General features: G+C 55.8%; 1 protein-coding gene across 1 annotated transcript in view; it reads left to right on the top strand.

Moving 5' to 3' along the window:
• Window positions 1-967: 967 nt before the first annotated feature.
• Window positions 968-15174, top strand: part of LOC116937511 (uncharacterized) — a 52925-nt gene continuing 38718 nt past the window's right edge. The window contains exons 1-2 of the mRNA XM_076056528.1: window positions 968-1489; window positions 12591-12864. Coding sequence (XP_075912643.1) covers window positions 12649-12864 — 216 coding nt within the window. The 5' untranslated portion in view covers window positions 968-1489; window positions 12591-12648. The remainder of the gene's footprint in view (window positions 1490-12590; window positions 12865-15174) is intronic.

The raw sequence follows: 15174 nt of genomic DNA, 5'->3' as shown, positions 1-15174 counted from the left end.
GGCATAGGTGGTGCATGAGCCAGCCATCTCAGTCATCTCAGTCAGTCGACACGTGACACCTGCTGGGTCTGCCCCGTGACCTCCTGCCAGCGGGCGTTCGACACTTCACGTGGCCTCAAGGTGCACATGTCCTGGCACAAGCGTCGTGGTGACGTCACCGCCACTTAGTGGCGAATGGCGGTTGTTGTTGTTGTTGCCATTTAAAGTAGGCAGTGTTCACTCTCGATGTTCAATTTTGTAAGGGGGTGATTGGGTGGGTGAGAGGTTTTGTGGGTCAGGTGGGTGGTTGAGTCGTGGATGGGTGAGCTGTTTGGTGTGTAGGGTGGCTGGGCGATTAGTGGGCGGGTGAGGCGTTTGGTGGGTGGGTAAGTGGGGGGGGGGGGGGGGGGGGGTGGAGAGGTGGGGTTAACCCAGCGTTATAATCCCGCTCCGCACGTAATCCGTCTCAAGATTTACAGCTACACTCACACACTCACACACACACTCTCACACACTCACACATTCACACATTCTCACTCACACTCTCACACACTCACTCACACACTCACTCACACACTCTCACACAATCATACACTCACACATTCTCACTCACACTCACTCACACACTCACAACTGCTGGACACTGCTAGATGCTCCCTCACTCCGCAAGTCCAGAGTAGGAACCCAGGCGCTGCCCAGGAGGGACTCCACAGGGACCCCGCAGAGACCCCACAGAGACCCCACAGAGACCCACAGAGACGCCACAGAGACCCACAGAGACGCCACAGAGACCCACAGAGACCCAAGGGGCCCACAGAGACCCACAGAGACCCCACAGAGACCCACAGAGACCCAGAGAGACCCACAGAGACCTCACAGAGACCCACAGAGACCCCACAGAGACCCACAGAGACCCACAGAGACCCACAGAGACCCCACAGAGACCCCACAGAGACCCCACAGAGACCCCACAGAGACCCCACAGGGACCCCGCAGAGATCCACAGAGACCCCACAGGGACCCACAGAGACCCACAGAGACCCCACAGAGACCCCACAGAGACCCCACAGAGACCCCACAGAGACCCACAGAGACCCCACAAAGACCCCACAGAGACCCACAGAGACTCCACAGAGACCCACAGAGACCCCACAGAGACCCCACAAAGACCCATAGAGACCCCACAGAGACCCACAGAGACCCCACAGAGACCCACAGAGACTCACAGAGACCCACAGGGACCCAGAGAGACCCCACAGAGACCCCACAGAGACCCCACAGAGACTCACAGAGACCCACAGAGACCCCACAGAGACCCAGAGAGACCCCACAGAGACCCCACAGAGACCCACAGAGACCCACAGAGACCCCACAGAGACCCACAGAGACCCCACAGAGACCCCACAGAGACCCCAGAGACCCCACAGAGACCCCACAGGGATCCCACAGGGACCCCACAGGGATCCCGCCGCACTACCACGGCTCCTCCAGCGGACCCCTGCCGGTCAAGGTGAGAAAGTTCCACCCAGTTCTCGTCATCGTCATCATCGTCACCATCATCACGATCGTCATCATTGCCATCACTGTCACCTTCATCATCATCATTGTCACCATCGTCACTGTCATCATCGTCGTCGTCATCATTGTCATCATCATGATCATTATCATCATCATCATCATTGCCACCATCGTCATCATTGTCATCACTGTCACCTTCATCATCATCATCATTGTCACCATCATCATCATTATCGTCATCATTGTCATCACTGTCGCCATCATCATCATCATCATTGTCACCATCGTCAATGTCACCATCGTCGTCATCATTGTCACCATCTTCATCATCATCATCGTCGTCATCATTGTCGTCATCAATGTCATCATCATTGTCATCATCATGAACACCATCATCATCACCATCATCACGATCGTCATCATTGTCATCACTGTCACCATCATCATCATTGTCACCATCGTCATCATCATCGTCGTCATCAATGTCATCATCATTGTCATCATCATGATCACCACCATCCTCATTGCCACCATCGTCATCATTGTCATCACTGTCACCTTCATCATCATCATTATTGTCACCATCGTCAATGTCACCATCGTCGTCATCAATGTCATCATCATTGTCATCATCATGATCACCACCATCATTATTGTCGTCATCATGATCACCATCATCATCATCATCATCGCCACCATCGTCATCATCGTCATCATTATCACATTATCATCGTCATCACCATCCGGTCTCACCACCATCATCACAACCACCAAGCTGTCCACCGGATCGACATCACCATTATCATCAGCAGCATCACCACCACCATCATCATCACTATCTCGTTTCACCATCATCACCATCACCAGAAGTGTGAGATATTTCCACCCAATCAACATCGGCAGCAGCATGTGTGTGTGTGCGTGTGTGCGTGCATGTGCGTGCGTGTGTGTCTGTGCGTGTGTGTACTGTGTGCGTGTGTGCGTGTGTGTACTGTGTGTGTGTGTGCACTGTGTGTGTGTGTGTACTGTTTGTGTACTGTGTGTGTGTGCGCGTGTGTGTACTATGTGCGTGTGTGTACTGTGTGTGTACTCTGTGTGATGTGTGTGTACTGTGTGTGTGCTGTGTGTGTGAACTGTGTGTACTGTGTGTGTACTGTGTGTGTACTGTATGTGTACTGTGTGGGTACTGTGTGTGTGTACTGTGTGTACTGTGTGTGTGTACTGTGTGTGTGTACTGTGTGTGTACTGTGTGTGTACTGTGTATGTGTGTGTACTGTGTGTACTGTGTGTGTACTGTGTGTGCTGTGTGTGTACTGTGTGTGTATTGTGTGTGTACTGTGTGTGTGTACTGTGTGTACTGTGTGTGTACTGTGTGTGTGTACTGTGTGTGTACTGTGTGTGTGTGTACTGTGTGTGTACTGTGTGTGTACTGTGTATGTGTGTGTACTGTGTGTACTGTGTGTATACTGTGTGTGTGTACTGTGTGTGTTGTGTGTGTACTGTGTGTGTGTACTGTGCGTGTACTGTCTGTGTGCTGTGTGTGTACTGTGTGTGTGTACTGTGTGTGTGTACTGTGTGTGTACTGTGAGTGTACTGTGTGTGTGTACTGTGTGTACTGTGTGTGTACTGTGTGTGTGTGTACGGTGTGTGTACTGTGTGTGTACTGTGTGTATGTACTGTGTGTGTACTGTGTGTGTACTGTGTCTGTGTAGTGTGTGTGTGTGTACTGTGTGTGTACTGTGTGTGTACTGTGTGTGTGTACTGTGTGTGTGTACTGTGTGTACTGTGTGTACTGTGTGTGTGTACTGTGTGTACTGTGTGTGTACTCTGTGTGTGTACTGTGTGTGTGTACTGTGTGTGTACTGTGTGTGTGCTGAGTGTGTACTTTGTGTGTGTACTGTATGTGTACTGTGTGTGTGTACTGTGTGTGTGTACTGTGTGTACTGTGTGTGTGTACTGTGTGTATAACTGTGTGTGTACTGTGTGTGTGTGTACTGTGTGTGTACTGTGTGTACTGTGTATGTGTGTGTACTGTGTGTACTGTGTGTGTACTGTGTGTGTACTGTGTGTGCTGTGTGTGTACTGTGTGTGTGTACTGTGCGTGTACTGTCTGTGTGCTGTGTGTGTACTGTGTGTACTGTGTGTGTACTGTGAGTGTAATGTGTGTGTGTACTGTGTGTGTACTGTGTGTGTGTGTACGGTGTGTGTACTGTGTGTGTACTGTGTTTGTACTGTGTCTGTGTAGTGTGTGTGTGTACTGTGTGTGTACTGTGTGTGGGTACTGTGTGTACTGTGTGTGTACTGTGTGTGTACTGTGTGTACTGTGTGTGTGTACTGTGTGTACTGTGTGTGTACTCTGTGTGTGTACTGTGTGTGTGTACTGTGTGTGTACTGTGTGTGTACTGAGTGTGTACTGTGTGTGTGTACTGTATGTGTACTGTTTGTGTACTCTGTGTGTGTACTCTGTGTGTGTACTGTGTGTACTGTGTGTGTGTGTACTGTGTGTGTGTGTACTGTGTGTGTGTACTGTGTGTGTGTGCTGTGTGTGTACTGTGTGTACTGTGTGTGTATACTGTGTGTGTGTACTGTGTGTACTGTGTGTGTGTGTACTGTGTGTACTGTGTGTGTGTACTGTGTGTGTGTGTGTACTGTGTGTGTACTGTGTGTACTGTGTGTATACTGTGTGTGTGTACTGTGTGTACTGTGTGTGTGTACTGTGTGTGTGTGTGTACTGTGTGTGTGTACTGTGTGTGTGTGTACTGTGTGTGTACTGTGTGTACTGTGTGTGTATACTGTGTGTGTGTACTGTGTGTGTGTATACTGTGTGTGTGTACTGTGTGTGTACTGTGTGTACTGTGTGTGTACTGTGTGTGTGTGTAGTGTGTGTGTGTACTGTGTGTGTACTCTGTGTGCGTACTTCCAACGGCCTTCAGGCGAATAACCCCACCACCCACCACTCACCACCCACCCACCACTCACCACTCACCACCCACCCACCACTCACCACTCACCCAACACTCACCCACAACCCACCACTCACCCACCACCCACCATTCACCCACCACCCACCAACCACCCACCACTCACCACTCACCCACCACCCACCCACCACTCACCACTCACCACCCACCCACCACTCACCACTCACCCAACACTCACCCACAACCCACCACTCACCCACCACCCACCATTCACCCACCACCCACCAACCACCCACCACTCACCACTCACCCACCACTCACCACTCACCCACCACTCACCTAACACTCACCCACAACCCACCACTCACCCACCACCCACCATTCACCCACCACCCACCCACCACTCACCACTCACCTACCACTCACCACTCACCACCCACCCACCACTCACCACTCACCCAACACTCACCCACAACCCACCACTCACCCACCATTCACCCACCACCCACCAACCACCCACCACTCACCACTCACCCACCACTCACCACTCACCACCCACCCACCACTCACCACTCACCCAACACTCACCCACAACCCACCACTCACCCACCACCCACCATTCACCCACCACCCACCAACCACCCACCACTCACCACTCACCCACCACTCACCACTCACCACCCACCCACCACTCACCACTCACCCACCACTCACCACTCACCACCCACCCACCACTCACCACTCACCCACCACTCACCACTCACCCACCACTCAGCACTCATCCACCACCCACCTGCCACCCACCACTCACCACTCACCCACCACCCACCACTCACCACTCACCCACCACCCACCACTCACCACTCACCCACCACTCAGCACTCACCCACTACCCACCACCCACCCACCACTCACCACTCACCCACCACCCACTCACCACTCACCCACCACCCACCCACCACTCACCACTCACCCACCACCCACCACTCACCACTCACCCACCACTCACCACTCACCCACCACCCACCACTCACCACTCACCCACCACTCACAACTCACCCACCACCCACCACTCACCTACCACCCACCACTCACCCACCACCCACCCACCACTCACCACTCACCCACCACCCACCACTCACCACTCACCAACCACCCACCACTCACCACTCACCCACCACCCACCACCCACCTCTCACCACTCACCCACCACCCACCACTCACCACTCACCCACCACCCACCCACCACCCACCACTCACCACTCACCCACCACCCACCCACCACCCACCACTCACCACTCATCCTCCACCCACCACTCACCACTCACCCACCACCCACCACTCACCACTCACCCACAACCCACCCACCACTCACCACTCACCCACCACCCACCACTCACCACTCACCCACCACCCACCCACCACTCACCACTCACATACCACCACCCACCACTCACCCACCACCCACCACTCACCACTCACCCACAACCCACCCACCACTCACCACTCACCCACCACCCACCACTCACCACTCACCCACCACCCACCCACCACTCACCACTCACATACCACCACCCACCACTCACCCACCACCTACCACCCACCCACCACCCACCACTCACCACTCACCCACCACCCACCACTCATCACTCACCACTCACCCACCACCCACCCACCACTCACCCACCACTCACCCACCACCCAGCACTCACCACTCACCCACCACCCACCACTCACCACTCACCCACCACCCACCCACCACTCACCACTCACCCACCACTCACCACTCACCACTCACCCCACCACCCACCACTCACCACTCACCCACCACCCACCACCCACCCACCACCCACCACTCACCACTCACCCACCACCCACCACTCACCCACCACTCACCACTCACCCACCACCCACCACTCACCACTCACCCACCACTCACCACTCACCCACCACTCACCACTCACCCACCACCCACCACTCACTACTCACCCACCACCCACCACTCACCACTTACCCACTATCCACCACTCACCACTCACCCACCACCCACCCACCACTCACCACTCACCCACCACCCACCACTCACCCACCACCCACCACTCACCCACAACCCACCCACCACCAACCACTCACCACTCATCCACCACCCACCACTCACCACTCACCCACCACCCACCCACCACTCACCACTCACCCACCACTCACCACTCACCCACCACCCACCACTCACCACTCACCCACTACCCATCACTCACCACTCACCCACCACCCACCACTCACCACTCACCCACCACCCACCCACCACTCACCACTCACCCACCACCCACCCACCACCCACCACTCACCACTCACCCACCACTCACCACTCACATACCACCACCCACCACGCACCACTCACCCACTACCCATCACTCACCACTCACCCACCACCCACCCACCACTCACCCACAACTCACCACTCACCCACCACTCACCACTCACCCACCACCCACCCACCACTCACCCACCACTCACCACTCACCCACCACCCACCACTCACCAATCACCCACCACCCACCACTCACCCACTACCCACCCACCACCCATCACTCACCACTCACCCACCACCCACCACTCACCACTCACCCACCACCCATCCACCACTCACAACTCACCCACCACTCACCACTCACCCACCACCCACCACCCACCACTCACCCACCACTCACCACCCAACCACCACTCACCACCCACCCACCACTCACCCACCACCCACCCACCACCCACCACTCACCACTCACCCACCACTCACCACTCACCCAACACCCACCACTCACCATCCAACCACCACTCACCACCCACCCACCACTCACCACCCACAACTCACCCACCCACCACCCACCACTCACCACCCACCAGCCACCACTCACCACTTACCCACTATCCACCACTCACCACTCACCCACCACCCACCCACCACTCACCACTCACCCACCACCCACCACTCACCCACCACCCACCACTCACCCACAACCCACCCACCACCAACCACTCACCACTCATCCACCACCCACCACTCACCACTCACCCACCACCCACCCACCACTCACCACTCACCCACCACTCACCACTCACCCACCACCCACCACTCACCACTCACCCACTACCCATCACTCACCACTCACCCACCACCCACCACTCACCACTCACCCACCACCCACCCACCACTCACCACTCACCCACCACCCACCCACCACCCACCACTCACCACTCACCCACCACTCACCACTCACATACCACCACCCACCACGCACCACTCACCCACTACCCATCACTCACCACTCACCCACCACCCACCACTCACCACTCACCCACCACCCACCCACCACTCACCACTCACCCACCACCCACCACTCTTCACTCACCACTCACCCACCACCCACCCACCACACACCCACCACTCACCCACCACCCACCACTCACCACTCACCCACCACCCACCACTCACCACTCACTCACCACCCACCACTCATCACTCACCCACCACCCACCACTCACCACTCACCCACCACCCACCCACCACTCACCCACAACTCACCACTCACCCACCACCCACCACTCACCACTCACCCACCACCCACCCACCACTCACCCACCACTCACCACTCACCCACCACCCACCACTCACCAATCACCCACCACCCACCACTCACCCACTACCCACCCACCACCCATCACTCACCACTCACCCACCACCCACCACTCACCACTCACCCACCACCCATCCACCACTCACAACTCACCCACCACTCACCACTCACCCACCACCCACCACCCACCACTCACCCACCACTCACCACCCAACCACCACTCACCACCCACCCACCACTCACCCACCACCCACCCACCACCCACCACTCACCACTCACCCACCACTCACCACTCACCCAACACCCACCACTCACCATCCAACCACCACTCACCACCCACCCACCACTCACCACCCACAACTCACCCACCACTCACCCACCACTCACCACTCAACCACCACCCACCCACCCACCACCATCCACCACCCACCCAGCACCATCCACCACTCACCACTCACCCACCACTCACCACTCACCCACCACCCACCACTCATCACTCACCCACCACCCACCCACCACTCACAACTCACCCACCACCCACCACTCACCACTCACCCACCACCCACCACTCACCACTCACTCACCACTCACCCACCACCCACCACTCACCCACCACTCAGCCACCACTCACCACCCACCGCTCACCCACCACCCACCCACCCACCACCCACCACTCACCACTCACCCACCACCACCCACCACCCACCCACCACCCACCACTCACCACTCACCCACCACTCACCACTCACCCACCACCCACCACTCACCACTCACCCACCACCCACCACTCACCACTCACCCACCACCCACCACCCACCACTCACCACTCACCCACCACCCACCACTCACCACTCACCCACCACCCACCACCCACCACCCACCACTCACCACACACCCACCATCCACCACTCACCACTCACCCACCACTCAGCCACCACTCACCACCCACCACTCACCCACCACCCACCACCCACCCACCCACCACCCACCACTCACCACTCACCCACCACCACCCACCACCCACCCACCACCCACCACTCACCACTCACCCACCACTCACCACTCACCCACCACCCACCACTCACCACTCACCCACCACCCACCACCCACCACCCACCCACCACCCACCACTCACCACTCACGCACCACCCACCACCCACCACTCACCCACCACCCACCACTCACCACTCACCCACCACCCACCACTCACCACTCACCCACCACCACCCACCACCCACCCACCACCCACCACTCACCACTCACCCACCACTCACCACCATCCACCACCCACCCACCCTCTCCACCTTCTCGTTAAAGCCGGTAGTGGCTTACGTAGGTGGGCGGGGTGGAGGGGCGGGGGGTGGAGGGGGGCTGTGATCCTCTGTCGCCACGACGGGTGGGTTACCCCGCACGACTGCACCCCGCGTCACCTCTGTTGGGTTCCTGGTGCAGGTTTGTGGGTTCTGAGTCTGGGTTTGTGGGATCTGAGTCTGGGTTTGTGGGTTCTGAGTCTGGGTTTGTGGGTTCTGAGTCTGAGTTTGTGGGTTCTGAGTCTGGGTTTGTGGGTTCTGAATCTGGGTTTGTGGGTTCTGAGTCTGGGTTTGTGGGTTCTGAGTCTGGGTTTGTGGGTTCTGAGTCTGGGTTTGTGGGTTCTGAGTCTGAGTTTGTGGGTTCTGAATCTGGGTTTGTGGGTTCTGAGTCTGGGTTTGTGGGTTCTGAGTCTGGGTTTGTGGGTTCTGAGTCTGAGTTTGTGGGTTCTGAGTCTGGGTTTGTGGGTTCTGAGTCTGGGTTTGTGGGTTCTGAGTCTGGGTTTGTGGGTTCTGAATCTGGGTTTGTGGGTTCTAAGTCTGGGTTTGTGGTTCTGAGTCTGGGTTTGTGGGTTCTGAATCTGGGTTTGTGGGTTCTAAGTCTGGGTTTGTGGGTTCTGAGTCTGGGTTTGTGGGTTCTGAATCTGGGTTTGTGGGTTCTAAGTCTGGGTTTGTGGGTTCTGAATCTGGGTTTATGGGTTCTGAGTCTGGGTTTGTGGGTTCTGAATCTGGGTTTGTGGGTTCTGAGTCTGGGTTTGTGGGTTCTGAATCTGGGTTTGTGGGTTCTGAGTCAGGGTTTGTAGGTTCTGATTCTGGGTTTGTGGGTTCTGAATCTGGGTTTGTGGGTTCTGAATCTGGGTTTGTGGGTTCTGAATCTGGGTTTGTGGGTTCTGAGTCTGGGTGTGTGGGATCTGAGTCTGGGTTTGTGGGTTCTGAATCTGGGTTTGTGGGTTCTGAATCTGTTTTTGTGGGTTCTGAATCTGGGTTTGTGGGTTCTGAATCTGGGTTTGTGGGTTCTGAGTCTGGGTTTGTGGGTTCTGAGTCTGGGTTTGTGGGTTCTGAATCTGGGTTTGTGGGTTCTGAATCTGGGTTTGTGGATTCTGAATCTGGGTTTATGGGTTCTGAATCTGGGTTTGTGGGTTCTGAATCTGGGTTTGTGGGTTCTGAATCTGGGTTTGTGGGTTCTGAATCTGGGTTTGTGGGTTCTGAGTCTGGGTTTGTGGGTTCTGAGTCTGGGTTTGTGGGTTCTGAATCTGGGTTTGTGGGTTCTGAATCTGGGTTTGTGGGTTCTGAATCTGGGTTTGTGGGTTCTGAGTCTGGGTTTGTGGGTTCTGAGTCTGGGTTTGTGGGTTCTGAATCTGGGTTTGTGGGTTCTGAGTCAGGGTTTGTGGGTTCTGAGTCTGGGTTTGTGGGTTCTGAATCTGGGTTTGTGGGTTCTGAATCTGGGTTTGTGGGTTCTGAGTCTGGGTTTGTGGGTTCTGAATCTGGGTTTGTGGGTTCTGAGTCTGGGTTTGTGGGTTCTGAATCTGGGTTTGTGGGTTCTGAGTAAGGGTTTGTGGGTTCTGAGTCTGGGTTTGTGGGTTCTGAGTCTGGGTTTGTGGGTTCTGAATCTGGGTTTGTGGGTTCTGAGTCAGGGTTTGTGGGTTCTGAGTCTGGGTTTGTGGGTTCTGAATCTGGGTTTGTGGGTTCTGAATCTGGGTTTGTGGGTTCTGAGTCTGGGTTTGTGGGTTCTGAATCTGGGTTTGTGGGTTCCTGGTGCAGATTTGTGGGTTCTGAATCTGGGTTTGTGGGTTCCTGGTGCAGATTTGTGGGTTCTGAATCTGGGTTTGTGGGATCCTGGTGCAGGTTTGTGGGTTCTGAATCTGGGTTTGTGGGTTCTGAATCTGGGTTTGTGGGTTCTGAATCTGGGTTTGTGGGTTCTGAATCTGGGTTTGTGGGTTCTGAATCTGGGTTTGTGGGTTCTGAATCTGGGTTTGTGGGTTCTGAATATGGGTTTGTGGGTTCCTGGTGCAGGTTTGTGGGTTCTGAATCTGGGTTTGTGGGTTCCTGGTGCAGGTTTGTGAGTTCTGAATCTGGATTTGTGGGTTTTGAATCTGGGTTTGTGGGTTCCTGGTGCAGGTTTTTGGGTTCTGAATCTGGGTTTGTTGGTTTGGGGTTCAGGTTTGTGGTTTCCTGGTGCAGGTTTGTGGGTTCCTAGTCCTGGTTGGTGGGTTCCTAGTCCAGGTTTGTGGGTTCCTGGTCCAGGTTTGTGAGACATGGTCCGATGGACAAGAGGAGGGAGCTGTGGATGAAGGAGAGAGCTGTGGTTGATTAAGGGAGCTGTGGATGAAGGAGAAATAGCTGTGGATGAAGGAGGGAACTGTGGATGTAGGAGGGAGCTGTGAATGATGGAGGGAGTTGTTGATGAAGGAGGAAGCTGTGGATGAAAGAGGGTGTTGTAATTGAAGGAGGGAGCTGGGAGCTGTGGATGATGGAGAGAGTTGTGGATGAAGGAGAGAGCTGTGGGTGATGGAGGGAGCTGTGAATGAAGGGGGGAGCTGTGGATGAAGGAGGCAGCTGTGGATGAAGGAGAGAGCTGTGAATGAAGGAGGGAGCTGTGGTGAAGGAGAGAGCCGTGTGTGAAGGAGAGAGCTGTGGATGAAGGAGGGAGCTGTGGATGAAGGAGGGAGCTGTGGATGAAGGAGAAAGCCGTGTGTGAAGGAGAGAGCAGTGGATGAAGGAGAGAGCTGTGGATGAAGGAGAGAGCTGTGGATGAAGGAGAGAGCTGTGGATGAAGGTGGGAGCTGTGGATGAAGGAGAGAGCTGTGGATGAACGAGAGAGCTGTGGGTGATGGAGGGAGCTGTGAATGAAGGAGGGAGCTGTGGATGAAGTAGGGAGCTGTGGATGAAGGAGGGAGCTGTGGATGAAGGAGAGAGCTGTGAATGAAGGAGGGAGCTGTGGATGAAGGAGAGAGCTGTGGATGAAGGAGGGAGCTGTGGATGAAGGAGGGAGCTGTGGATGAAGGAGAGAGCTGGGGGTGAAGGAGAGAGCAGTGGATGAAGGAGAGAGCTGTGGATGAAGGAGAGAGCTGTGGGTGATGGAGGGAGCTGTACGTGACAGAGTAAGCGCACCGGAAGTCTTCCCGTCTCAGGGCGCTGGCAGTAGTGAGAGTGTCCGTCACACCAATCAATGACCCTTACTTCCCCCCCCCCCCGCATCTGATCCTTCCCTCCCCCCTCCGCCCCCACCTGACCAGCCCGTACCGCCGCGCGCATGAGGAGGGCCGCCGGGGGCCCCAGCAGCAGTGCGTGGCCATGTCGGGGCAGGGGCTGCTGGCGGCCGTGGCTCTGTGTATGGCTCTGTGGCCCAGCCTGTGGGCCTTGCGGGAGGAGGCCGACGGCCACGCCGGGGGCGAGTTGTGCGAGGATTACCAACACAAGCTGCTGCCGGGCCGCCGGTGCCGCCTGGTGGCCACCCTTCCATTGGCCGACCACGAGCAGCGCTGCCCAGACATCTTCCGCTGCACACGTGTACGTGGGGATGGTGGCTGTGGTGCTGGTAGCGGTGGTGGTGGTTAGGGGCTTTAGTGGTGGTGGGGGTGGTGGCAGTGAGGTTGGTGGTGGTGGCTATGCTGTCGCATGCAGGAGAGTGACTTTCCTGTATACTTTATTCATGCATCCTTCATCCACAGCTCCCTCCTTCATACACAGCTCCATCCTTCATCCACAGCTCTCTCCTTCATCAATAGCTCCCTCCTTCATCCACAGCTCTCTCGCTCCTCCTTCATCCACAGCTCCCTCCTTCATCCACAGCTCCCTCCTTCATCCTCAGCTCCCTCCTTCATCCACAGCTCTCTCCTTCATCCTCAGCTCCCCCCTTCACACACAGCTCTCTCCTTCCTCCACAACTCTCTCCTTCATCCACAGCTCCCTCCTTCATCAACAGCTCCCTCCTTCATCCACAGGTCCCTCTCCTTCATCAACAGCTCGCTCCTTCATCCACAGCTCCCTCCTTCATCAACAGCTTCCTCCTTCATCCACAGGTCCCTCTCCTTCATCTACAGCTCCCTCCTTCATCCACAGCTCTCTCCTTCATCCACAGCTCCCTCCTTCATCCACAGGTCCCTCTCCTTCATCCACAGCTCTTTCCTTCATTCACAGCTCTCTCCTTCATCCACAGCTCTCTTCTTCATTCACAGCTCCCTCCTTCATCAACAGCTTCCTCCTTCATCCACAGGTCCCTCTCCTTCACCCACAGCTCTCTCCTTCATCCACAGCTCCCTCCTTCATCCACAGCTCCCTCCTTCATCCACAGCTCTCTCCTTCATCCACAGCTCCCTCCTTCACCCACAGCTCCCTCCTTCATCCACAGCTCTCTCCTTCATCCACAGCTCCCTCCTTCATCCACAGCTCTCTCCTTCATCCACAGCTCCCTCCTTCATCCACAGCTCTCTCCTTCATCCACAGCTCTCTCCTTCATCCACAGCTCTCTCGTTCATCCACAGCTCCCCACTTCTTCCACAGCTCCCTCCTTCATCCACAGCTCCCTCCTTCATCCTCAGCTCCCTCCTTCATCCACAGCTCCCTCCTTCATCCACAGCTCCTTCCTTCATCCACAGCTTTCTCCGTTATCCACAGCTCCCTTCTTCATCCACAGCTCTCTCCTTCATCCACAGCTCTCTCCTTCATCCACAGCTCTCTCCTTCATCCACAGCTCTCTCGTTCATCCACAGCTCTCTCCTTCATGCACAGCTCCCTCCTTCATCCACAGCTCCCTCCTTCATCCTCAGCTCCCTCCTTCATCCACAGCTCCCTCTTTCATCCACAGCTCCCTCCTTCATCCACAGCTCCTTCCTTCATCCACAGCTCTCTCCGTTATCCACAGCTCCCTCCTTCATCCACAGCTCTCTCCTTCATCCACAGCTCTCTCCTTCATCCACAGCTCTCTCCTTCATCCACAGCTCTCTCCTTCATCGACAGCTCTCTCCTTCATCCACAGCTCTCTCCTTCATCCACAGCTCTCTCGTTCATCCACAGCTCTCTCCTTCATGCACAGCTCCCTCCTTCATCCACAGCTCCCTCCTTCATCCTCAGCTCCCTCCTTCATCCACAGCTCCCTCCTTCATCCACAGCTCCTTCCTTCATCCACAGCTCACTCCGTTATCCACAGCTCCCTCCTTCATCCACAGCTCTCTCGTTCATCCACAGCTCTCTCCTTCATGCACAGCTCCCTCCTTCATCCACAGCTCTCTCCTTCATCCACAGCTCTCTCCTTCATCCACAGCTCTCTCGTTCATCCACAGCTCTTTTCTTCATCCACAGCTCTCTCCTTCATCCACAGCTCTCTCCTTCATCCACAGCTCCCTCCTTCATCCACAGCTCCTTCCTTCATCCACAGCTCTCTCCGTTATCCACAGCTCCATCCTTCATCCACAGCTCCTTCCTTCATCCACAGCTTTCTCCGTTATCCACAGCTCCCTCCTTCATCCACAGCTCTCTCCTTCATCCACAGCTCTCTCCTTCATCCACAGCTCTCTCCTTCATCCACAGCTCTCTCGTTCATCCACAGCTCTCTCCTTCATGCACAGCTCCCTCCTTCATCCACAGCTCCCTCCTTCATCCTCAGCTCCCTCCTTCATCCACAGCTCCCTCTTTCATCCACAGCTCCCTCCTTCATCCACAGCTCCTTCCTTCATCCACAGCTCTCTCCGTTATCCACAGCTCCCTCCTTCATCCACAGCTCTCTCCTTCATCCACAGCTCTCTCCTTCATCCACAGCTCTCTCCTTCATCCACAGCTCTCTCCTTCATCGACAGCTCTCTCCTTCATCCACAGCTCTCT

This window comes from Petromyzon marinus, chromosome 76 (genome assembly GCF_048934315.1).
Source record: "Petromyzon marinus isolate PM22_M1 ecotype Great Lakes invasive population chromosome 76, UKy_Petmar_22M1.pri1.0, whole genome shotgun sequence".
Classification (NCBI taxonomy): domain Eukaryota; kingdom Metazoa; phylum Chordata; class Hyperoartia; order Petromyzontiformes; family Petromyzontidae; genus Petromyzon; species Petromyzon marinus.
Note: the sequence above shows the minus strand (reverse complement) of the source record. Positions and strands in the feature narration are given on the sequence as shown.